Source organism: Phalaenopsis equestris, unplaced genomic scaffold, assembly GCF_001263595.1.
Source record: "Phalaenopsis equestris unplaced genomic scaffold, ASM126359v1 Scaffold000002, whole genome shotgun sequence".
In the NCBI taxonomy this organism is placed as follows: domain Eukaryota; kingdom Viridiplantae; phylum Streptophyta; class Magnoliopsida; order Asparagales; family Orchidaceae; genus Phalaenopsis; species Phalaenopsis equestris.
This window is the reverse complement of record NW_018164444.1, coordinates 67,443,069-67,470,329: the sequence shown is the minus strand read 5'-3', so window position 1 is coordinate 67,470,329 and position 27,261 is coordinate 67,443,069. Positions and strand designations below refer to the sequence as shown.

At 33.6% G+C, this 27,261-nt stretch overlaps 1 protein-coding gene across 1 annotated transcript; it reads left to right on the top strand.

The window, feature by feature from the left end:
• The first annotated feature begins 192 nt into the window (after window positions 1-192).
• LOC110017934 (tetratricopeptide repeat protein 4 homolog) lies at window positions 193-27,261 on the top strand. Its single transcript, XM_020715103.1, has 8 exons — window positions 193-374; window positions 478-690; window positions 3,605-3,796; window positions 4,190-4,390; window positions 4,466-4,546; window positions 25,984-26,119; window positions 26,552-26,638; window positions 27,024-27,261. The coding sequence occupies exons 1-8, from the start codon at window positions 270-272 to the stop codon at window positions 27,092-27,094; spliced, it is 1,086 nt and encodes a 361-aa protein (XP_020570762.1). The 5' UTR covers window positions 193-269; the 3' UTR covers window positions 27,095-27,261.

The window sequence follows — 27,261 nt, the reverse complement described above, 5'->3', positions numbered from 1 at the left end:
CTTATATCTATATTTTTTTCTCATATATGAACAAAAAATCGCTCCACTCTTGAAAGAAACAAATCAAAGCTTAAAAACAACCAATTCCGGGTAAAACAGTAGAAATTAATATCACAAGTCTCATTAAGTGAAACTACAAATAAAATCTATAAACTAAAATATATGAAACAAATCCTAATAAATGTCATCATTTTAAAAGCTGTGAAACTCACATCCTTTTATTTTCTTCATATTTGGAGATCGATCGACTCATCTCTTCAAGCGGACGGATGGCGCTGTTGATGGCTGCGGGCTCTGAGCCCCTCACAGATAGAGAAAGGGATGACTTGGATGCCATTGCTTCCCTGAAAGAGTCTGCCGCCATCGAACTAAAGGTGAATCCCCTTCTCCTAGATTTCTATTGTCTTCCGCACCCTTGAAAGCAAAAGGACGTTTTTTAGATGTTTGTTTCATAATTCAATCGCGTTCCAATTGCAGGAGCTGGGCAACAAGCATGTGAAAATGGGGAAGAGGTATTACTCGGATGCTATCGATTGCTACAGCAGGGCTATCCTTCAGAATTCCTTGAGCGATTCAGATCAATCGGTCCTCTTTTCGAATCGCGCCCATGTGAATTTGATGTTAGGGAACTACAGACGAGCTATTGCTGATGCTGAAGAGGCAATCAGACTCTGCTCAACCAATGTTAAGGTAGATCTTCAACCTGCTATTCTCGTAAGGGTTCATTTGACTTCTGATATATATAAAATTTTTAATCGCTTTCGTTGGATTTTTTAGGGAGGTTTGTGGTGTTTGAAATCAATGTTATTATCTAATTATATCCAACAAAATGATGCATTTGTCAAATGTAATTGGTTTTAAAAACATGTCTTAGAATTTAGAACAACAAATGAGCCCTAATGTTAATATTGTGCGTGCATACTTTCCCATTAATCACAATGATCAAACTTGTTAGCTAGAGAAATAAAAAAAAGGGGAAAGGTTTGTGTCAAGTTTTTGGAAGAATGATTAATAAGTTATCTGTTAACCAAATATCCCTGACTTCCATAAAAGGCTTATACAAATGCATGCTAATTTAGGGTGCATTTGGGGCGGTGGCGATGTGGTGTCACACCGCAGTTTTTTCTGTTTGATAAAACTGTGTTTTGCTCCCGTTCTCAAAAAGTCGCAGCTTTTAGCTCCGTTTTCCCACCAAAACTGGCTGCCTGCGGTGGCTGCTGTAAAACTACGGTTTGATCATTTCAATAATAATAATAATAATAATAAATTGTAATAACTACCACAACTTTTGAACAACAGCTTCACAAATGCTTCTTCAAATAGCTGCAGCTGATCTCCAAACAATTAATATCAAGATGATGAACACATTGATATTTTTTTTTCTTAACTCAGACACACTCTTATATGTGCTTGGTCTTGAACTAAAAATCTTGTGGTTGGAGACAAAGTACCCAACCATTAGGCCAAGTGGGTTGCACGAGTAAGTTTTGTTTTGTAAAATCTTAATGTTGGTCATCTTGATTATAACTTACCTATTAGCAAAAAATTTCATATTTTAAATAGATAGATGAATTTGAGGATTAATTTTAGACAAATTACGTGTAAATGATAAGCAACTTTTGTGGTCATCTGATATTTATAAACTACTCTAAACTCATTTTCAGACCATTGATTTTTGTATGAGATCCTTAAGCATCCTCATATGCTTCAAGCATTCATATGTTTGAAATCTTGTAAGTTTGAATAAGAGCATTATATATAATTCATTGAATAAATCTTAGGTATAACTTGAAGCATAGAAAGCAATACAAATGATTGTAGTAGCTTAATAGGAAAGATCATACATCAAAGTGAAACTTTGTCTTGGATATGGTTTTCCATGTAGAGGCTTCATATGATTAAAAAGTTGATTTTGCATGAACTAATTCGCTGATGAAGAACACACGAGTTCTTTCCAGTTTGGTGTTTTTACCTTGCAGGGATTGCAAAGGATTGTACAATTTTATGAAAAAGTGGTTTATTTTCTAGAAAAAAAATCAAAATGCTATGTAAAAATAAATTATCAGAACCTTTTGAGATTTAAAATTCTAGCACTTTTATGTCAAATTATTAAGACTCCTGACCACAATTTGTTAAGATAATCACCATGGACTCATGAGTTATGCTATGGTCCCCAATCCCTAGTCAATTGACCAAGTGGTAGAACTTTGTGCTCTAAGAGCAATCAAGAGTTCAAATCCCATTAGAAAAGTCCTTACAGAAACTCATATTTCTCAAATAGTTTAGCTTTATAAGATGCCTACTTTCTAATATAGTTATATTTAAATTCATAATTCGGAGCTATTTAAAACTTAGATAAATTCATTATTTACTATTCACATAGAGGCTTTTTGGTTTGGTGAAAGAGGGTGTAAATTAAAAGAAATACATCAATTTATTTTACACTAGGTGTTTGGTTTTAGGAAAGCATAATGCAGAGTAAAATTTTAAAGTACTTGAAATTTATTATGTATTTTATTTTAAATGTATTTGAAATTCATCCAAATTTGAGTGAATTACACCACAAGAGTGAACCTTTGCTGGTCGCCCACCATCTGCCGCCTGCTTTCATCTGTTGCGGCCACCACTTGCCATTTGTAGTCACCATCCACTTATCACGGCCCACATTGCCACAACCATCACTATTTGCCTCCTACCAATCGTCGTCTACCACCCACTGTCATTATTGTCACTTGGCGACTATTGTCGCCGCCTGTCCCTTTGTTTTATATTTATTTTACTTTTCTTAAATCAAACAAAAATAATGTAAATACATGCACATGTTTGACATTGAACCAAATAACTCTAAAATATTTTAAATACACCAGAATTCAATTATACTAAATTTTTCTTACACTGCATTCCATTGTCGGCAAAACCAATAACTCCTTAGTCTTTTTTAAACAAACATAATTGTCATGCATGTTTTGGATGGATAGTTCATAGTTTAGGACAAATGTAAGATGCCAATTGCCATGCAATTCAGCTAAACAAATAACTCCTTAATCGTTTTTAAACAAACGTAATAGTCATATATGCTTCAGTTGGATAGTTCAAAGATTAGGACAAATATAAGAAGTCAATCACCATACAAACAATGACATGGAAGTGAATCAATTGTTAAATTTCTATGGTGTGAAGCGTTATTTAATCATCAAAATGACTCTAAGATTTGAAGGTCATGTTAGCATTAGAAATGGTATGGTAAAGTTCTCATGTTATGTATTTCCATTTATTTATGGCTCTAGCCCTGTAATTGTATCTTGATTGAAGGTTTTAATTTCATTTCTTCTTGCATGTAAGATGAACCTTGGTGATTCTCTTGATTGTTTTTTATTCCAGTAAGTTATGCTGAAACAATACTAAAATCCAGAGTTGGATTTGTGAATATTGTACAGGCTAACTATGCTTTCTCAAGGGTTAAAGTTGTATAAAATAATTATTTTTTTGGTGTGTATCTATGCTTATTCTCTTGATGTTGTTTATATGTTTCTTAAATAGAGAATTGATTTACATCTTGATAAATATTTGAAGATGTCAATAATGGAGCAAACCTGTGAAATAGGCGTACTATCGTGGTGCAAAGGCAGCCTTCTCATTAGAATTGTTAATGGAAGCTGAATCCTTCTGTAAGAGGGGTCTAGAACAATTTCCCACCAACGAGGAGATGAAGCAATTGTCTAAACGAATTGATTCACGAAAAAAAGAGCTTGAGCATCACACAAGTCAAATTTTAAAGGTTGTGGAGTCTGCCGAGGTTAGCCATTTACTAAGGACTTATTTGGGACCACTTCTGTTTTTTATTTTTTATTTTTTTTTTCATTTTTATTTTAAAAACATATTTACTTAGTGCATTTTTCGTTTTTATTATTTTGCTTTAAAAAAAATTAGTTTGTTCTTAAAAATAGTCAAAATATGTAAAAATTGTTTTGAGGGTTTTTAAAAATAAATAAACATATTATAACATATCAAACATGTTTAATTTCAATTAAAACATGAACTAAACAAATTAAAAACAAAAAATAGAAAACAAAATCAAAAGTGATCCCAAATGGACTCTAAAAACATAACTTTTTTTATTTACTTGGTTGCTATATATATTTTTTATGAGTTACTCGATTAATGTATATTCTAAATGTGAAATGCATAGGAACTAGCCTCTGCTTTCAAAACTAGAGGATTGAAGCTTGGTAAGGCTTTGTATGAAGAACTTACTGGATTGCAAAAACCAAAGTTAGATAAAAGCGGCAACCTACACTGGCCAGTTCTTCTTCTTTATCCGGAAGTTATGTCAAGCGATTTCATTGAAGAATTCTGCGAGTCTGATATGTTTTCAGCTCACCTTGATATGATATCCTTCTTGTGTGAACAAATTTTGCAATTATATTGATTTCTTGAATGTTTGAAGTTTTCTTAATTTTCAAACATGTATTCAGATGGTTCTTCTACACTACCATGGGACAAGGAGAATGCCTACACCCGTGAAGCTATTGAATTGTTCTATCAGGTTTACATTCAAGTTTTTGAAGATATTTCTTATATAGTTTGAATATATAAGAAAGTATACTTGTGTTGGGGGATGCTGAAGTTCTTTTTGATCTTATGAGCATATTATTCATGTTTAGATGGGCATATCATTTGCTTAGTTGCATTCATTTACAATTAACATACCTGCATGCTCCCTTTATGAATTTAACTTATGAACAAGTAATTTTCTTTTCCAATTTTTAGCAAATATGTCCTCCTGCATGTTGTTGTTATATATGGTAGATTCCTTATTGAAAAGCTATTATATTATGGAGATACGATAAGATGTCCTAATAATTTGGGAAATATTTTCCTTTTATGCATTTCCCTATTTGTATCCTGCCATATGATGTTAATAGCCTCGTTATATCTAGTCAATAACACCAAATTCAATTATTCTCAATATGGTATTAGAGTAAGGAAAACTTAGTTGCCCACTTGAATCCCACTTCACAAGCCTATCTAGCTTGCACCCCACCTCGCCACCACCTGCTTTGTTGCTTTATCTCCCATACTTTGTAGCTTGCTTGACTATGCGTCACTAGCCTGCATATTCTCGCTCACTGATGTAACCGCTGTTTCACTTTACCCACTAGCTTGCCTAGTCCATACATTGCAATTGCTTGTTAGTCACCAACAATCGTATTGCATGCCGGTACGCCGATGCTTGTTATTCTGGTCTTCGCCTATACTGCTCTTTAGATTGTTTTGTATGCTACTTTCACTCGCTATTTGTCGCCCTTCTTGCTTTTGCATCTACACCCCAATGATTTGCACTCAATGATCATGGTATCATAGCTTCATTGTATCCTTTACTTTATGTGAAGCATTCTTCTTCGTTGGCATATTTATCAAGTTTAATGACACCAGTTAGTTCTTATGGCACTTTTGTTTTCTCATTGATTATCATGACCTCATGACCTCTTCATCTCTGCTTGATAATATAGGGTTTTATAGGGTATTTGAGATGAATTACTTCATTGCAGGCTTTTTTCAATTGATACTAAAGTTTGACAGAAACAAAATGAAGAGTTTGTGGTTGCTGATTTTCCAGCTTTAATCTAATTTTTAGCATGTAAAATCTTAATTGATGAAAGATTGAACAGTTCTCAATCAGGCCACTGCTCCACCAACTTTTGATTAGATTGGCCTCACTATGGGGCATCATGGTGGTCACGATCAAAGTGTCCAAACTAATAGTGAGCGTGCCCGTGGGAGGTAGTCCTTTCCATCTCACTCCTTGTGGTCGAATACTATCATGCTTTATAGTGATGTTGGGCCATCCGACATGCTTCTAGAATCTATCCTGCTGATGGTTCTCCCACTACTCTTGCTCCTTCAAGTTTTATCATACTCACTTAGGAGGAATATGATATCTTGATTTACAACTTTCAGGCCTCTACATGTACTTCTCATTTTGAACTTCCCTTGTCTCTTCCATAATTGTCTCCATAAGTATGTCTTGAAGACTTGAATTATAGATTAAGGCGCCTTTTTTCATGTGATAAATAATGAAAAAAATTTCTCCACACTTCACTTGACCTGCCATCCTCCCATGATTGTGGTGAATGGTCCTCTCATTCCATTTAGTAAAGACATTGTGAATTCTTAATAAATTAGATCTGTCACCAATGTTTCTATAAATGTATAATTGTAGAAATAACTTGGGGAGGAAAATTGCTTCTTTTATTATTCACAAATAGGGTACATATATATTAATAAATCAATCCCTCATTATTTATAAACTTACCAAACATATCTCACCTAAATTAGAAAAAAAATTATTTTGAATAAAGAATAAAAAAAACGTAAAATATGAATGACATAAACCAAATCAATGGTTTCCTAAGATATTCCACATTTCAGAGGTATATATTTTTACATTTCTCCTCAAGTTGGGTCGTAGATGTTGTAGAGAACGAGCTCGGTATTGAATTATGAGAAGATGTTGAAAGGAAGAGCTTTGGTGTATTTCGGTACTGCCAATCACCTTCTTCGACTCCACCACTTTGGTGTGTCATGAGGTTCGTGTGCTACTCTGAATTTCTTTTAAAGTTGAATTTGAAGTCTTCATCCCATGCTTGGTTTTCAATCCCAAGAGTATTTAGGGCCACTTCTAGTTGATTGCGGTTGTTTTTTGCTATAATTTCTGCAGGTAGATGGAAGGTTGTTGCAGGAAATGAAAGGTTGTAGGTAATGTTGTAAGGAAATAGACAACCTGTTGGGAAAGTTGCAGGGTGCAACATGAATGGAAGACCGAGAAAGGGTCTGCAATAGGGAGAAGCTCCGGTGGAGGGCATGCAGTAGGAAGACTAGTTGCAGTGAGAATTTTGGAGGGGCCTATAACAGAGATAATTTCTGTTGCTGGGAAGAACTACGAAAGGGCCTACAGGGAGAAATCCGACCGAGGAAATTTCAGCCGCCTGCACAGAATAGTTTCTAGTGAAGGAAGCTTTTCTTCTAGGAAGAATTGGGTGGCAAAAATTGAACATAGGAGATCCTGTAGGGAGAATTCAGTGCTAGGAAGAGAGGAACTACGAAGGAGGGCCTGCATATCGGCTCAAAGGATTTTGATGGAGGAAGGCCTACAACAGGAGTATTCCAATCGTAGGGAGATTTTGGCAGCAAAGGAGAATAAAGGAGGATCTGAAGGAAGTATTTTGCGGCCCGTAGGAATTATTCTGACGTTGATGGCTAAAGGAAGAAGCTCTGGAGGAGGGCCTATTGCAGGGAGAAGCTCTGGAGGAGAGACTGTTTCAGGGAGAAACTTCGGATGAGAGCCTACAAGAAGGCAGGTGGTTATAGGTAGGGGTGTAAGTTAGTCAAGCCGACTTGATAAGTGGCTCGTGAATTGAGCTCGATGAGCTAATAAGGCAAGATCAAACCAGCTCCTCGACTCATTAGCTCGTAAGCTGACTCATTTAAAAAATTATTAATATAAAATATACTCAAAATATATTAAATTTCAAGTTTTTATCTTTAAGGTATTAAAAATGTTAAAAAGTAATATTTTATATTGTGTACTGGGTGATTTCTTATTTTTTTTCTCTTAATTGTTTATTATATGTCTTCTTATTATAAAGCTAGCTTAAAATGTTATCATTTTCTCTCTTTAATATTAAAAAAGTCGGCTCGTACTCTTAAACTTAAGCTCGAGCTCGAGCTTGATAAAATTAATCAAGCTCAAGCTCAAGCCTAGGGTGGTTTGAGCTTGACTCAACTTGTTTACACCCGAAGTTATAGGAAGGATTCTGTCGGTTGTTGCTGCTGTAGTGGAGGACTTAGGAGGTTTATCGGAGGAATAAGACCTATAACAAGGAGGGCCTGCAATAAGATACTTCCATTTGTATGAAGAGTGCTAATAGAGAAGATTTATGGCGTTAGTTGGAGGAATCACTGCGGCATAAAGGTTTGGCAACTTGTAGTGGAAAACCGGTGAATGCAAGCCTGCAACAGAGAATGTTCAGAGTTGTTGCTGCTGTTAGTAGGGATAATCCACCACTGTTGTTGTTGTTGGTTGAAGTTTTTGCTGTATGAAAGGGCAACCTAGTAAGAAGGCCTGGCGGAGCTCACTGGATGCCGCCGGGGTAAGGAGAAGACCGACGGAGGCTGGTAGGTGCAATAGCGACATGAAACAAGCAGATGGAGGAGATGAATGATAAATGGCGAGAAGATTCTAACGGAAGAGATAAACTTCCGTGCGTTGAGAGAAGATTGGAACGACAGAGCACCGTCATCTCATGCGTACACGAGGAGATGAAACAACAACCCTATTCCAGTGCGTACGAGAGAAGTCTTTGATGCATCGAAGATGGTGTCAGAGAATTCTAAGGATTCTTCGTTGTCATGTTGTTGCTGCTGCTGTTGCTAGAAGATTCCAATGACATAGGCAGAGGAATAGAGAGACAAGGAATTTAAGAGGACTTTCAACGGCTGGAGAATGCAGAGGAGCGCTGTATTTTCTTTTCGTCAGCATTTGTAGCTTCTTTGGGAGGAGGCAACGACTTTTGCTCCGATTCAACATTGTATTCCGCCTCCTCACCATCTTCATCTCCATCTTCTAACTATTTCAGAAGGAGGAGAGGTATTCAAATCCTGGATACCATTCAGGGTTCAAGAATCTCTTAGCTGTGATAGTAGGTGCTTTTGCAAGAAGGAGATATTGAAGGAAGGAGATCCGACTGGAAAGGGTTGACTGCAGGAAGGATCTGGCTTCATGAAGGATTCATTGCCTTGGCACATATATATAGAGAAATCAATCCCTCCTTATTTACAAACTCATCAAACACATCTCACCGAAATTAGGAAAGGAAATAATTCTGAATAAAAAAATTAGAAAAACATAAAATAGGAAGAGAATAAGTCAAATCAAAGTTTTCCTAAGATATCTCACATGAGAGAGGTATATATGGAAAGAACTAAATCTTCTCAGATTTTGACAATAATCTATATAGAAAGTTATGAACTCTTATAATTATTTTGTAACCTTTTATCAATCTCATTGTGTCTTTTAGGATGTCATCTCGAAGAATATGATTGTTGGAGTTGTTGAAAGAGGTTGGGTCTACCATTCAATCATGGTTGTTCATTTCTCCCTTTCCTTCACCCTTAGTCATTTTTATTGGCATTTTAAATTGGGTCATCTCTACATATTTTGGGATTTTGTGTGTAGTATATGTACTCAAAATTGACTGTCATAGAAGCATCTATATGGTAAAACATTACTTGCAAAGTTTCTTTGTCATCAAAGATCTAGGACAACATTATTGCTTCATTGGAATCAAAGTTCTTATGGTAAAATGTGAGCATCACTTAACGAAGAATATATGCTACTAATCTTCTTGAAAACTATGCCTTCTTGATTGTAAATAACACAAAAATAGGCCTGAAAAATCTTTTGATGAAGATATTTGTTGTTTTTTGAGTAGTGGGAATAAACGACATGCAAATAACTCCACAATCAGTTTTCTCTTTTATGAAGTGTGTCAACCTCCACATGTTTTGTGCGATCATATTGTATTGGATTTTTTGCCATGTTTATGACTGTTTTATTGTCACAGTGCAACTTCATTAACATATTTATCGTGATCCACAAGTCTTCAAGAATTTCTTCAACCATAACATTTCAATACTCCATTAGCCATAAACCTATATTCTACCTCGACCCCACCCTCACAACCACATTCTGTTTCTTACTTCTCCATTTAACCATATTTCACCAAACATAAGTACAATATTCAGAATTCGGTCCTTTGTCAATAGTTGAGCCTGCTTAATATGCCTCAATATATGCCTCTATGTTATGTTATGTGGTCTTCTAACAAAATAAGCTCTTGTCTGATGTATTCTTTAGGTATATACGAATTTTATTAACTGCTTCAAGGTGATTCTTATAGGGCGAATACATACATTGATTTTCCAAATTCACAACAAAGATGATATCTGATAGTATATGTGATAAATATATTAACTTCCCCACCAACTTTTGATACTGAACAATATTCACCATCACCTCTTCCATCTCCCAGTTTCTCATTAGGATCCATTGGAGTGTCTGCAGATCTATACCCTCTTCCCAGTTTTCTTTAGAAGATCAAGAACATACTTTTGTTGGAAAACAATAATCTCTTTTTTTTATCTAGTAACCTTCCCTCTAAGGAAATACCTTAGACATCCCAAGTCCCCGAACTCAAACGTAGATGATAGAGAAGTCTTCAAAGAGTTCATCTCATATATGTCATCTCCGTTGAGAATTTTATCGTCCACATACATAATTTGTATGACTATCTTCTCATCATTTGAATGTTTGTAGAACTTTGTATGATCTCCTTGCCCTTGAGTGTACCCCTGATCTTTAACAAATAGTGTGAATTTTTCAAACCACGCTATAGATGACTGCTTCAACCTGTATAAGAATTTTTGTAGTTTACACACATTTGTGCCAAACTTCTCACTAAAATACACTTCTTCCTCTAAGTCCCTCCCTATTGAGAAATACATTTTTGTAGAGGCCAATTAAGGTTAGCTGCAAGTGACATAAGAACTCCTATAGAGTTTAGTTTTGTGACTAAGACAAATTTCTCTAAGTAATCAATGAAATATGTCTGAATGATTTCCTTGACAACCAGTCGAGCCTCGTAGCATTCTAGAGAGCCATAAGGATTGTACTTGACTGCAAACACCCATTTGCACCTGACAATTATCTTTTCTCTAAGTAGATCAACCATTCTCGTATGTTTTTTTTTTCACGAGCTTTCATCTCTTCAAATACAACTTCCTTTCTTCGAGGAACTTTCAGGACATCTCACAAAGTGTTATAATCTCATATAAGATAATTGAGGGTAAAAACGAGGAAAATGGGTTAGAGATTTGCATATGACACATAATGGGACAATGAGTATTTGGTGCAAGATCTCTCATCCTTACAAGCAACCATAATAAGATTAGAGTCATTACACTTAGGATTAGAGTTAGGCTCGGGTTCATGATAAGAAGACTCAAAATTTGAAAATGAAGTAGACTGATCATGAGATAATGGATTAGTGAGAATATTTCCTTGAGGTTTCGAGAATTCTGGTTAGTGCCAAGGATTCGTAAATCCTTTCTTTTAAGTTGTACTCTGTCGCGAGTAGACAATATCAAATGATACCAATGTTGTTATTTTTTCTATTTCTTTTTCTTTGTGAACATTATGAGACGACATTGTAGGGAGACCTAAATTGTTTTCAACATCTAAAAGACTTTTTCCACTTTCTGCTAATATAATATAACTTGATTTTTCAGATTAAACAATCAAGGTTGGGGATGTATTATTTTCTGAGACTTCCGTTTGAAGGTCCTAAAGACTAGCAGTCTAGTTTTTGTTTTTCCCTCCTTGAAGATAATGTGAAAAAAATGATTTTTATTAAAAAAAGTTGCATTCATAGCAACAAATATTTTTTAGAATTAAGATCAAAATATACCCCTTTCAGCTAGAATCATAACCAACAAATACACATTTTTTTGCTCGAGGTTCAAATTTTTCTTAATTATGGCTATGCATGTGAACAAACATAGTACACCCAAGTGTTTTTAGAGTTAAAGAAGATGATAATTGATTTGTTGAGATAATTTTATCAAAGACATCAAAAGGTATTTTCAAATTTTAAAAATTTATTGGGCATTTTTATTTCCAAATTTTAAATTTATTTTATAAGGAATGTAGCAGTAGGAACAACTTTACCCTGCATATATTTTGGCACATTATTAATAAATAAAAAAACCCGAGCTATTGCCAATAAGTGTATTTTTCTTTTATTCACAGTTTTGTTGTGATGTTTCGACACAAGAGCTTTAATGAACTATTCATTTTTCTTGAAAAAATTGATCCAATATATTTTTAAAATATTTTGAACCATTATCACTTGTAATATTTAAATGATTTTTTAAAATTGTGTTTGTACCATGGTTTAAAATCGGTCATATGATCAGTTGCGTCTGAATCAATTATAAAAAAATAAACAAAATTAAAAGTAATACCTAACAATGTGTTGGCTAAAGAGTTACCCTTCTATACTAAAGAGACAGGATCAAACAATTTTGAAGTTTGAAATAATTTTCGCAAGTGCTCTGATTATTCCTTGGTGAAATGAACCACATAGAGTTTACAGAAAGCTCTTGAGTTTTTAAGTAGTGGCTTGATATGCTTGGCCTTCGTGCTTGAGTTTTGATTTTCAATTTCACAAGTTTACCATGAAACTTGCATTATGTCTCTTTCGTGTGTCATGATTTTTTGCAACGCTCGCATTATATTTTCTTATATCATTTTTTGTCAGCATCAACCCTTTTTGACACAAGGGTCAAGTTCTTTTGTTCAGTGTTATAAGAAGGTTCAGTGTTATAAGAAGGTTCAGTGTTACACAAATAATTTTTTTTCTTGATTCTTTTTGTCTAACTTTAGGAAGAACTTCTCTAATAAAGGGTAGTCTTTTACTATTGAGGATGTGACCTTGAACTTCGATTAAACTTCGGTCAAGGTCGACTAAGAACATGTAGACTTTATCGTTTTCTTTTCTCTTTTTATGGCGAGCATAGTCATTCAAAATTCTCTCAAGGGCCATCATAATATTGATCCAACTCCTCCCATAATATTTCCAACTCATTATAATATGTAGTAACATCACAATCATTTTACTTGAATTTCAATGTTGAGTTTTCAATTCAAAATTTGGGAAAATTCTCCAAGTCTGAATAACGACCTCTCATATATCTTGAGCAGTTGGAATGAATAAATGCGGCTTCTCTTTGATAGGTTCCATGGAGTTGATGAGGCAAGCCATAATTAGAGGATTTTTAAACTGTCATGTCTTCAAATCAGGGTAAATTTCTTTAGTTAAATACTAAATTTGCCTCTTTTTTTGATCAAAAAATTTATGAATTGAGTCCACTCGAGATAGTTGTGCCCGTTGAGTTTTATAATTGTGAGGTAAGGTGTTGGATTCTTGGGATAATACTCAATCAATGCAACTATGGGAGAGGTAGGGTAAGCTGAAGTTATTTTGGAATAATTAGAATCAACAAATGTGATAGGATTTCCTTGAACTCTAACCATCATTGTTGACTTATACATCCTCAGGGTCTGAGAAGAGCAATGTATACAACAAAAGAGAATGCACTGGTTCTGATACGGGATTGACCCGTGCAGTTTCGAACTAAAAGTTGCTTGACCGAGTGGTTTGAGCGCACTGTTTGTTGCAGGAGGCAGGATGCACGGCTGTAGACGGCTGTAGATTGCGCGGTTCAAGCACTAACAACAGCTGTACGACTTCCTTATTGGTTTTGGGTAGGAGTGGAGTGAAGCGAGGGTGATTGCACGAACAGATTTCGCGACGAACACGCCGACAGGAACAAACCGCAATTTCGATAGCGATAACACACCTACAGGAACAAACCACAATTTGGTTGGGGATAACCTGCTCTAATACCATATAGGGTTTGGGAGAGCAAAAATAAATATTCATTTCCAATTCCATATGAGAAGTTACTAGATAAATATTGGGGGAAGGCTAGCAAATTAAGCAAGCCATAAAATTCACATGCTAAAATCAGCAAATAGAAATTACAATTTACCAACAATAACAAATTCCAAAAATAGGAAATACTAAAAAAAGAAAGTTACTAAACAAAGAAAACTTTCTAAAATTTCAACGATTTTATTTATTTAATTGTTAATAGGCCTATATCTCATTAATCATAGAATGGTTGAGTCAGCATATAAGATATCTAAAAAAGATAATGGGAAGCAGTTCTACGAATTCTTAAATGCATGAAAAAAAGTCTCTAGAAAAAGGGTTGTTATATACTGATATCGAGCATTTAAATTTTGGAGCATTTTCCATGCTAATTATGTAGGCTCAATGAAAGATAAGTAATAGAATTTTCAAAATGTGTCTCATCTAAGTCCAGGGCTTATCCAAAATGGCACGAGTAATAAGTTGAAAGTCATACCAAATCTATTCACAGTGTAATGCTTGGGTATCAATTATCTTTGTTTTACAGGAAATACTGGTTTATCTAACCAAGCTACTTTGAATAACTATGGGTGCAGTTCAATTTAAATCCATGTGTTTAATATTGTCCATAAATAATTATTTTATGAAATTTATCATCATGCTTAAAATAAATTTAAAAGATCAAAATTTTTTTTCAATCATGTTCAACTTGAGCTGTGCTAATAATGCATCACATAATATTTAAATTATTTTGAATCAAAATATTTCAGGATTGTCAATATTTTCACCTGATTCATGAAACTCAACGACTTTATTATCCCATTATCCACCTCTTGCACATCAATATGCAAACTTATACAAGATTTGCTATGTGACCTATTTACTGACATGTAAAACAAACTTTAATAGAAATTTTAGATAGTCGCCAAAGCTACTTGTTTAATCAGCCGGAAAAATCAAGAATTCGCCAAACCAACTTACTCTACCAAGAGAATTTGGTCAATCAAACAGCTTCACTAGTAAATTCTATAGAATTTGTCAATCCCTTGAATGGCTATCATGCAGCAAGACTTGCTCATTTTATATTCTATTACTTAATTGTAGTCATTCCTATAACAATGAATCTTAAAATAAACATATAAATAAGAGATCAGAGAATGAGCCATAACTACCTGTTTTCCTTTAGTTTATTTGTTCACATTAGTATTTATTTCTTTAAATAGTGGGCTTGATTGCTTTGACAGAATATGCACATCTAATATATTAAATCTTTTTGGTGTGGGAAATTTGAGCAGTTGCGCAAAAATCTAATGTTGTAAATCATAAGTTAGAGGATACTGTGTTTTCATTTTTTTGTCAGGTCTCAGTCCAGTTCAAACCTAAAAAGTTTTATTTTAAGATATTTTATTTCAGAATGGAATAATAATTCAAGTTGATTCATATATTCAATTATTGTTTTTGTTTTAGATTTTAACTTACTAAATTTGAGAAGTAGCCGATTATGATATGATAAAAGCGTGCATTTTCTTTTTTAACAATAGTTTTATTTTAAACCAAATAATAGCTGGTTGTAGTTTTAATCTTTCCCTTTGTCTCTCTATACTCATCTAATTTATTTTTACTTGCCTAGTAGCCATTCATATCTATTACCTAGTAAAAAAAGCTTGATGACCTGTTATCTTATTAAATTTAGATATATCAACTTGAACTTTACTAGTTATGTCTTTGTTTATATTACAAGGTTGACAACTATGATTGTCAGATCTTTTTTTTTATCTGGCTCCCTATTATGTTTAACTTGGATATTTTCTCACAATGAATTTCTGGCCTTCTGAGAATGTTATGAATGGGTTCATCAGTAAGGCTAAACTAAATTTCACATTCCTATGGGTGAAGTTGATCAGACTTTGAAGTATTCAGTTGGTTTATGGCATGAATTATATTATTTTTTGTTCTTGCTTTTCTAGCAATACAACTAATTGGATTGTAAGGTAATAAAATTTCTTCGCTTTGATGTTCCATTAGTTGACTTTGATTTTGAGCCTTTGGTAGTCATTTTGATTCAACCTCAGGATGTGATTCCAGATTTAATACGAGGCATCTTATATGTAGTGTTTATTGATCGAATACACAAATGCATGCTCAAAAAGATCAAAATTCTCAATTTATCATCTCGATGCAAAGTTTAGTCTCTTTCAATTCAAAAAAAAAATAACTTGCATTGTTTCAAGCTATAACTTGGATATTGCTTAAAATCTGAAATTTAATCAGAAATATAAGAGCAGAGTAAATCAATTTAATGAATATGATTTGCATCATAAGAAGATTTAAATTGTACTCTAAATCTCAGTCATACATGCAAAACCGATGCACAAGCAGAGCAATAAGAACAAGAATAGAAGTTTTCGAATGGACGTACGCCATTTAGGGCTGTCAATTTGGCTCGTTGTTCGTGAGCAGCTCGTGTTCGGCTCGTTCGTTAAGCCTAACGAGCCAATACGGACAAATTTTTAAGCTCGAAATGAAAACGACGGCTCGAAATGGCTCGAAAAAAAAATTATATAACTTTTTATATAACAATATATTACATATATTATTTATATAATAATATATTATATATATCTATGTCTAAGTTTAAATCATAACATCTCATGTGACAATGTGGTTAGTGTCTTCTTTTGTATAGATTTGATCCAGGTTCGAATCTCACACTTTACATCTATTTTTCTTAATTTTAGTTTAACGAGTCAATTTCGAGCCGAACACGAACACAAATATTTAAATCGAGCCGAACACGAACACACTGTTCACGAGCCGATTTCGAACACGAGCCGATTTCGAACACGAGCTATTTCGAACGAGCCGAACACGAGCAAAGCCTGAGCTCGCTCAAGCTCGGCTCGTTTACAGCCCTAACGCCATTACAAAGAGATGCTTTCTCCAGACATTATTTGTATTGAAAGAATTCACATCCAGTAACACAAATTTTGAGAGGAAACTTATGATTTTATCAAGCATAGATTGAAATTTTGTAGTTTAGAATTTCTAGTTATGGCAAGCAAAGCCCATATGAGGCAATTTCTGAATATCCCCAAAACTTAAAATGAAAGCTAGTCATCAATTCAGCAATCCCTTGTTATCACAATTAGTGCAAAAGCAAAAACCCACCTACATTTTTAAAATCGTATGCCGGTAGGATTATGATAAAACAATATAACCAAAGAAGCGAAAAACTTATCTTCACGAGGCAAAATAATGCTTAGAGATAACTATTTAAAAATCCCCTCCTTGAGAAAATCTCACTACAGTTGCAAGTCTTGCAGCAGGGAACTTGCCTGTGGAAAAATGGAGAATCGACTTATTGGAAAAATGGATCGAAAATAACTAAACCAAGTAATCCAAAGAGGCCTGAATCAACTTGTTTTCTAAGCAATAAATCATATCAATAAAGGGAATCATAACATTTGTGAATACATCTTATTCTCATAGATATTATTATAAAAACAAAATTTAAGCATATTTCATCAAAATCTATTTTAAAAAACAGATAAATAAAACAATTTTAAAACTTATAATTGTTAGTTCTGGCTTTAATAATAACATCTTGTGTTTTTAATAAGAACAATTCCTCAAATTTCCATCATGAGTGGTTCCATTAAAAAATTTCCTTTAAATTTTAGTGATGATTTAGAAATAGTTTAAATCCCAAATAGTTAGTCTCTCTGACTATTCATTTGTGACTAATTTAGTCTTAAAGTATGAAATTTTTTAATTTAATCAATCAATTATATAGATTAATCCAAATGGTCATTTATATAAAAATTATGATACAAAATTTATTTCAATTTAATCTCTTGATTATACAAAATTGATCATAATTTAGTCCCGGAGTATTCATTTTTAAATCAATTTTGTATAATGGAGGGATTAAAATGGAGAAATATGATACTCTTGGATTAAATTGCCGTATGCAAAGCGTCAAGTGGCTATTTTGGAGTTAATCATTTAAAAATAGTTTATACATAACAAATAGCCTTGTTCTTGGATTGAGGAGCTATTTTATATATCTCAATTTCTCTTTAACATATGCTCACTGTTTGAGCCTTTGACCAGTGCATGGTCGAGGGAATGATCAATTTTTACAATTTTATCATGCCATTATAAAGAGGTTTATATTATGTTTCCAACTTAGCCTTTGAAATGACCATTTATTTGGGTCCACACTTAATAATAGGGGGATTTACATACATAGCACTCAAAATTTTATATTTTACATATTTTACACTCAGCTCTCAGTTTAATGATGTTGCTCTGACCCCGCACGCTATTCCTCTATTTTTCCTTCTGCATGTCCCCTCTTCTTCCCCCTTCTCATTATTCATTCTAGCATTTCTGCCTCGCTCTCATGTAAGAAATTAAACAACTCATTTGCACCTCGCTACAGCCCTACCCGCTCTCAACTTTCACTGCATGCTCTCATGGAGAATGAACGGCAACTCAGGAGCTATTTGGTGGTAGGATTGGAATGACAAGTCACATTTCTTACAACTTATATTAGAGGATGTATATTAACGATGGAAAAAGTGAGACATAAAATATTAAGGAAAGAGCTAACAGATTTCTAGTCTTTCATTTACTTATATACATTAAAATAAGATTTTAGTCAAAGACGAAGGTGATAGGAAAATTGGAGATCATCTTTAAGAAATTATTAAAATGAGTTTTATGAAAGGCTTTTATTTTAAAGAGTAAAATGATGCCAGGAATGAGTTTTAATCTATATTAATTAAAAAGTAGTAGTAAAGTTAGCTCTATTGAAGATTTATAATAGTTGAATGTTAAGTTTATATGAATTACTTTTTTAAGTTATTGAGATATCAAATGTTGTAATAGTTAACAAATATTTTTAATGGAAATTTAAAGACTAACAAGATGCAAAATTATAAAATAAATATTTCAGAAAAAAGTTTAAGAAGGAAGAAAATATTTATAATTGTGCAATAATAGAAGAATTAAATCATGAGTAGTACAATCAAATAATTGGGAAAAATAATGGAATGCATGATAAAAAAATGTTATTATAAAAAAATCCAATTGACTTTATATTTGAAATATCCAGGATAGGGATGACTTTTGTGTTGTTAATATGATCAGTGAATAAATTAATAATGTTAAAAAGAAAGGATTTTTCCTTCTTTTTTTACCTTAGTAAAGTATATAATTGAGCATGAACATATGTTGAAGTTATTGATGATATATAAAATTATTGTCAAGTATTAGTAATTGTCAAGGATAAAAGAGTTACTAATTATAATAAGTTTACTATAAAAATCAACTTTAACTCTTTTTTTGTGTTGATTATCATTTTTTTATGAAGAATATTCAAAATGGGCCATTTTAAAGTATATTTTATGTAGATGTAATTGTTCTTGTCAATGAAATGCGTGTTAAAATGAGTGAAAAGCTAGAAGAACAATGAAAAAAATACTTTAAGATAAAGTCTGAGAAGTAATAGAGCAATGATCGAGTCTAAGAATGCAATTTTAGGAAATGTGATGTTAATGAATATTAGTGGTACCTAGGTGTGATAATTTTAAGTATTGTGAATTTATTATAAAATTGATAAACTATGCCGTAATGCAAAAACGCTTAGGAGCAGTATGCAATATGAGAATATCATTGAGATTTGAATGAAATCATTATAAAACAACAATTAGACTATGTTGTATTGATCCAAGCCAGAGAATTCACTTTTAACAAAGTTGAATGTAGGAGAGATAAGAATGCTGAGATGGGTGTACGTCATGTTAGTATATGAAGAAAACATGGGAGAAAATTCTCTCTTGAGTATTATTCACATTCTTCAACTATGAGGTTACATATATAAGACAACTATTTCCTTCTAATTTACACACTTATCAAATATATTTATTCAAATATGGAAAGGAAATAATTAAAAAATAAACTGAAATAAACATAAATAAGAAGAGAATAAAACTCATCAAAGAGCTTTCTAAATTATTTCCGATCAAATCTTCCTATATTTTCTCATAATTCTATACTCCCCCTCAAGCTGGGTCATATATGCTGTAAAGGCCTTACTTAGTATTCAGGTTAGTGAAACTGTCTGGAGGTAGAGCTTTAGTGAATATATCAACGACTTGAATATGAGTTGGATAGTAAATCAAGTGAATAATGTCACCATTGGCTTTTTCAGAGATAAAATGTCTATAAATTTCAATGTGTTTGGTTTTGTCATGATATACACGATTCTTTGCAATACTGATAACACCTTAAGTGTCACAGAACATCTTTATGAGATTGATGTGGACTATCTCAACTCATTTAGTAATTTTTGGATTCACATTTCTTCACAAATTTCCAAGGTAAGTGCTCTGTACTCAAATTTTGCGCTGCTTCTAGAGATCACTGTTTACTTCTTGCTCCTCCATGTGATAAGATTTGCCCATACATAAGAGCAATACCCAGATATGGATTTTCTATCTGTGAGTTCTCCTCCCCAACTAATATCAGTGTAAATCTCTACCTGCATGTTGTCTGATTTCTTAAACAACCACCCTCTGTCAGAGGTCTTCTTAAGAAACCTCAATATTTTTTAAATCATTTTTTAATATTTTTTATTTGCACCATTTATATCTTGACTCACAACGCTGACAAAATAAGCGATATCTAGTCTAGAATGTAACGTGTAGATAAGTTTTCTTATCAATTTTATCAACATTTTTTCACTGGTGTATCTTCTTCCGATGAATGTAATCTTTTGTAGGAGTCTCAACTGTTTTACGCCCTAGTAATCCTGTCTCTATTAGTATGTCTAGAATATACTTCCTTCGAAATATCACAATTCTCTTCTTGGATCTGACCACTTCCATGCCTAGAAAGTATTTTATAGCTCCTTGATCATTGATTTCAAATTCCGTGGCAATAAGCTTCTTATTCTTCCCAATTTTTTTCTCATCATCTTCTGTCATGATCGTATCATTTACATAGACAACGAGTATAATTTTATTCTCTCTGAGTGTATCTTTTATAAACAATGAATAATCAACTTGACATTAGATGTACCTATTATATTTAATACTCTTGACAGACTTGTCGAACCAAGCCTATGTAGATTGTTTAAGGCTATAAAATAACTTCCTCAGTTTACGAACCATATATTTATTTGAGTCATTTTCAGCCCTAGTGGGATCTCCGTATACGTTTTTCCCTTAATGTCTCTATTCAAGAAGACATTCTTGATATCAAGTTGTGTAGTTCCCACTCTTGGTTCATTGTTAAGGAAAGAAGAACTCTTACAGTGTTTAGCTTGCCTACTGATACAAAGTTCTGTTGATAGTCTATCCCATGATATTGAGTAAAACCTTTGACCACCAATCCAGTATTGAATCTGTTAATGCTCTCATCTGCTTTGTACTTGGCATTTAACACCTATTTACACTAAAATATTTTTTTTCTTGTGAAAGCTTTGTAAAATTCCATTTGCCATTTTGTTGAGTGCTTGGATCGACTCTCCAACTGCCCTTTTCCATTCTGGACTTTTAAGTGCTTCATGAATAGACTTGGGTATCTACACACTATCAATATTAGATACAAAAATTTTATAAAGTGATAACTTTCCATTGACAACATACTCCTTGATAGGATAATTTGTCCAACTTTTCATATCTTCTCCATTGAACTTCACCTCTCCTGGAACTTCAGGGACTTGAATTCATGTTTGGTTTTGAACAATCCCATGATTGCATATTCTCTGTATTTTGTTCACTGGATTTCTTTCTCCTAGTGGACATACGAAGTTTCTTGTTGCCAATCTCATGTTGGATATCCTCAAATGGTGAAACTTGGGGGATAAAATGTTTAGAAATAAGTATAATTGGTTGTGGTGACTCTAAATTAGTGTGTTTTCAGAGTCATGTCTGAAGTCTGATATGCACCTAGACTCTCCCCTTAAATATTAGATTTGGGGTAATTGACTTGTTTTTTAAAGAAAGTCACATCCATTGAATTATAACATTTTCTTGAAATGGTGAATAACACTTGTAGCCCTTTTCATTAGAAGCATTCTCAAGGAAGATAAATTTGATGGAATTTGAGTCAAGATCTGTGCAGTTTGGTTGGTGAATGTTAATAAAGGAAATGCAACAAAATATTTTTAGAGGAAGATTTGATGAGAAGACTCTGATCTGAGGTTATTTTTCTATCACAACATCTAGAGGAGCTTTAAATCCAAGGACCCTGCTTAGCATTTTATTAATGAAGTAGGTAGCTGTGAGCATGACATCTCCCCAAAAAAAATTTGGGATATTTTGACAGAATTATAGACCTAGATACCTTAAGGAGATGTATGTTATTCTTCTCAGTTTTGCATTTTGTTGTGGGTTTCACCTGAACTCGCATGAATGATAACATTCTTTGCAAGATAGGTTTCAAGGATAGAGTTAAAATATTCTTTTACAATATGGATTTTGGGAATCTGAATTTTGTATTGGAACTGAGTATAAATTATGTTATGGAATGACTGAAATATTTGTGTAGTTTCAAATTTCTTTTCTATGAGGATTATTCAACTAATTCTATTGTGATTATCGATAAAAGTGAAATCATCTGATCTCATTGATGAATTTTAGTTTTGAAGGTCCTCATATGCTACTATGAATAATAGAGAATGAATGTGGGGGTTTGTACCGAGACAGGGGATTGACATGTCGAGTATGTTTAGCCAATTGACAGATTTCACACTGACTCTAGCTTTTTATTAATAAAGAGATGTGTGTGCAATTTTGCAACATAATGAAAATTGAATGACCTAGTCAATAATGTCATAATAAAACAACTCGCAACAGACTCAGACACAACAAACTCATGAACATGGGAAGAGGATGATGAAGAAGACACTTGCATGTTAAGATAATATCTTTTCTTAAGCTTATACCTTGATGCAATTCAACACTGTCAATCACCTTCCTCGAGTCCATAACTTGAAATTCAGGAGTTAAAATAAAATTCAGTAGTACAATTCAAGTCACGATTTAGCTTGTTAATAGAAAGTAGGTTGCAATTTAATTGAGAAACATATATCACAGAAGAAAGTTGAATATCTTTGGAAACTCCCATTTCTTCTTTATCGACAATCTTGGAGTTAGATCTATCAACAAGTCTAACAAATTTGGTGGTAGTGAATTCTTTGTAGTTGGTGAAAGCATAAATGTCTCCAGTAATGTAATCAGAAGCATCTGAATCTATTAATCAAGGTCGAAATCTTCCACTGTTGGTGAGATAGTAGAATATAGTACCTTGGTGTATCATCAAGTTGGTAGGCCGCTCAATTGTGCTAGAAAGACATTTCTTCAACACCTACAGGTGATCCTTGGTGAAGGGACCAGGGTCGACCGACCATTCAGAAGTAGCAGATGGGCCTTGATGCCTTGGTCCTTCCCGGGGTTGTAAATGAACCAATGCACTCGATGAATAATTAAGTCTCGATCACGTTCATCTAAATTAGTCAATAAACAAGCTTAAATATTTTCTAAAAGTTCGACGGTTGAATGAACTAAATATGAACATAACCAAATTTATTCATTTATGGTCATGAACAAATTTGTTTAGTACTCAACGAGTAAATTATTAAATGTTTGATATTAATTTTGATGATAGTTTATCATATATGATATGTTATGCAAATAAAATTTGATTAACTAGAATTTATTTAAATATATATTGAATTTTAATATATTATTATATCAATTGATGAAAGATTTTGTATTATGAGTTATTTGATGGTACAAGTTCCTTCTTATTTTTTTGCTCTGATTTTTATATATTTTTCAATCTTAAAATGCATTATTGTGAGAAAATATCTATTTTAGGCACTAGATGAGATCACACGGGTTAGTTCATTTTTTTATCTGATTTATTAAATTGTTCATTTATTTATATTTATTAAATTATTTATTGAAATTTTAATATAAAAATCTCGATACTCATTTGAATTTTTGCTCATTTAAATACCCGTTCACTTGTCAGAAATAAATTATAATCGTGAAATATGAACAATATAAAAGCTCGACAAAAACTCAAGCGAAATGTGAATAACTTATAATTGTATCATACCAAGTCCAGTTTATGGTATGCTTGTCTTGGCTCGACTCGATTACAGCTTTAGTCCTTCCTCCCTTGTCCAAGTTTCTAATTTACAAGTTTCTCATGCAGTTTCCAGCACTTGTCCTTTGAGTCAGAGGTTCTTGCAATGTTCACACAAGGGACGATTCTTTTTCGGCTTTTACTCATGTGAGGAGTTGTGTGTGTACAAGGTAGAGCTTTCAGTGCTAGATGAATCCACACTTCCCGCCATCATGAGCTCCTTGCTACTTTTTTTTCTTCTAACTTTAGCAAGTGATAGGTAGACACTTCATCCCCATGAATCTTTCTCTGACCCCATCTAAGTTCTTGCTTAGAACCAATAAGAACTTGATCATCCTCTTCTCATCCATTATTGTTTTATATATCATAACATTTTGAGGGCATACACATCTAAGTGTAACCATTACTTTATAAGTGTGTTGAATTATCGAGTCAAGCTTAACCCTTTTTGTCAGAGCCCATGCATTTTTGTATCAATTCAATTAATTCTTCAATATTTTCGGTACTGGAATAAGTTTCACGAACTGATTCCCAACTCTTCCGTGTTGTAGTATAAAACAAGAAATTTTCTCTAGCCTTTGTGGTCATAGAATTGATTAACCAAGACATGACTATATGATCCTAGATCTTTCATGAGCAATGGTTAGGACTAGTGAGCTCAGGAACTGTGCCCTCCCATGAAATATTCCTCCTTATCTTTTCCACAAATATACATCAACACGGTTGGGACCATTGAAGGAAATTATGACCATTGGGTATGATTTGTGATAAAGTGAGTTTCGGGCCTGTTTGGACAGAATTTTGTTGTCTCTGATTCATAAGTAACTTTAGAGCAGAGCTAGCCATCTTCATGGTGTACTTTGTCATATGCCCTATGCAAGTTTTAGGGTTGGGAAGAATTTCTGGTCGCTTCTTGCGACTGGAGAAGAGGAATTCTTTAGTTCGTTGTTTTCTGCGGATCTGTGTTTTGCTAGCTGTCGTTTGCTGTAGGGACGAGGACCCACAGGTTTGTTAGCTGGGGTTTGCTGCTGGGGTTTGCTGCTTGCTGTTTGCTGCAAGTTATGAGGTGTTTAGGCTATGTTTACTGGATACGGGAAGTAGGTCTACTACGGAACATCTGCTGGCTGCTCCTGTGGCTACTCTGTTGCTTGGGAAGTAGTTGTACTACAGGAACGAGCAACTATGGGAAGGAGCAACAAAACTGTGGATGGTCTATAGGCTACGGGAAGGAGCAGCAATACTGCGGAGGTTTTGCAGTCTACGGGGAGGTATTTCCGCTACGGGAAAGCAGGAGATTGGCTGCAAGGAGACACTCTGACGGAGGACTTGCAGGGTAGCAGGTGGCTGCAGGGAGAAGCTCTGGTGAAGGCCCTGCAAGAAGACCGGTCGGTGGTTTTAGGGTGGATTCCAGTATTGGATGGCGGCTGGACAGGCTCCGGCGGCTGAAAAGAGTTCTACTATTTATTTCCTAACTCTGATATCATGAAGAGAACATAGAAGAAAGTCTTCACTTAATCTTATTCACAATCTTCAAGTATGAGGTTACATATACAAGGCAACATTCCCTCCTAATTTACAAAATTATCAAATATATCTACTTTAAAAATTGAAAGGAAAATTTTCAGACAAATTGAAATAAACATAAATAGGAAGCGAATATAACTCATCGAAGAGTTTCCTTAATTGTTTCCTATCAAATCTTCCTATATTTTTTTCAGAATTCCATCGGATAAGCAGATGGATCGAAAATTGATTATTTGGGAGGATTGAGAGGAAAATTCATTGATAGGTGGTAGAATGTAGGTTGGTTTTTGCATGAGCAAGAATGTGTGGAAGGTGCACTAATAAGACTGGTAGATATTGTGAATATCATTTTATATATTTTTTCCACTCTCTCTCTCCCCTTTACACGTGCATACACTGCAACACACTAATTTCAAGCCACGGCGGATCTCAAAATTTCAGATGTAAGATTTCACTAAATTTTTATAAAGTTTTTTATGCTGACGATCTAAGGAAGCATGGCATGGTGTTATTTAATTAATACTGCGATGCTTGCTAATTTAAGCTGATAAAGATCTTGAGAGTTATTGCAAGAGTCTCAGGATCCAATTCTCCGATATTTGTTCAAAAAGAATGTTAAGTTTGCAACCTAAACCTCAGGGAATATTTTCCCCTATTTAATATATGTTTGAAAATTATAATCCAATACACTGATCTATTATGTTTATGTTGCTTTCATTTCTGATAATTGAATCTGCAGGCTAATACGGGAGTTGTTCTTTCAAAGACAAAGGTGCTTCAGTACCTTCTACTGGGGACTGGCACTTCACTTGCAGAATGTGGCTATAATGACGATGAGGATGAAGTTGATCATACCAAAATTCCAAGTTCATTAAGTATATATTCTATAGCACTCTCTTCCCAGCTTTCTATTTACCTGATGCAAGATTTACATACATACCACTCAATTTAATATTTTTTTCTTATGCAGTTTTTTCTATATATTTACATATCTAACATCCAAAATTCAATTTTTACATACAAACCTCATGAATGAAAATGTGTATTTTTGGCATGATATGAAATATTTGGGTGGTATCAATTTAAAAAGTGAAGTTTAGGGGTTACATATGTAAGTGCATAGCAATTGAGAGGTATGTAAATATGACAGTTTGTTCTCTATTCTTTTTTAGCAGGAATTTTCAGTTCTATGCAGGAATATTATATGAAAATTTTATCATTTTTTCTGCTTATGATTGTGTCATGTGTAAAGCATTGTTTATTTTGCGATAGACGGGTATGGTTCCTAATTTACATATCATTATCAGATTCTGGTGAATGGAGAAAGGTTAATGAGAAGAAAAAGCTTACTGATATTCTGCAGCAGTCAGATTACATAATCCCTGCAATCCCAGGTACTCTATTTTTCCTCGCTGTTGAAATCAAATTGTACCAACTAAACTTAGCCATTTAACTCTATAAGCTATTTTTTTTATTTCAAAAATAGGAAATTTACATTCGTACCACACAATTCTTATGGATTTACATATCTAACACAAAGTTTTATATTTATATTTATAACACCTTGGTGCAATAAATCTATCTATAAAAAGTTGTGTTTGACCTTTAAAGAACTAGTAAAGTGATATTTTTGATGTAATGTTAAAAGATTTGAATGTTGCGAATGTAAATATTAAAATTTAGAAGTTAGAGATGTAAATACGTAAGAATTGTGCTGTATATATGTAAATGCACCATTAAAAAATATATTTTGCACCATTTTTTTTTCTTCTTCTGCAGTTTTCGTTGTTGTTTCAAGACGATCGGGCTTCTATAAGGAGTTCAGAGCAGGCAACTGGTCTCAGCCTTAATCGCCATCTCTGTTTTCCCTTTAATGGAGATTAAGAAGTATTATTAAGGCATTATTAAGGGCATGTATGTTTGCGGGTATGATGCTTTAGAATTGAATTGTGATTTAAAAGTTTCATACTTTACATACTGATAAGTCATTAATTTACACTTTCAATTTGCACTTGTA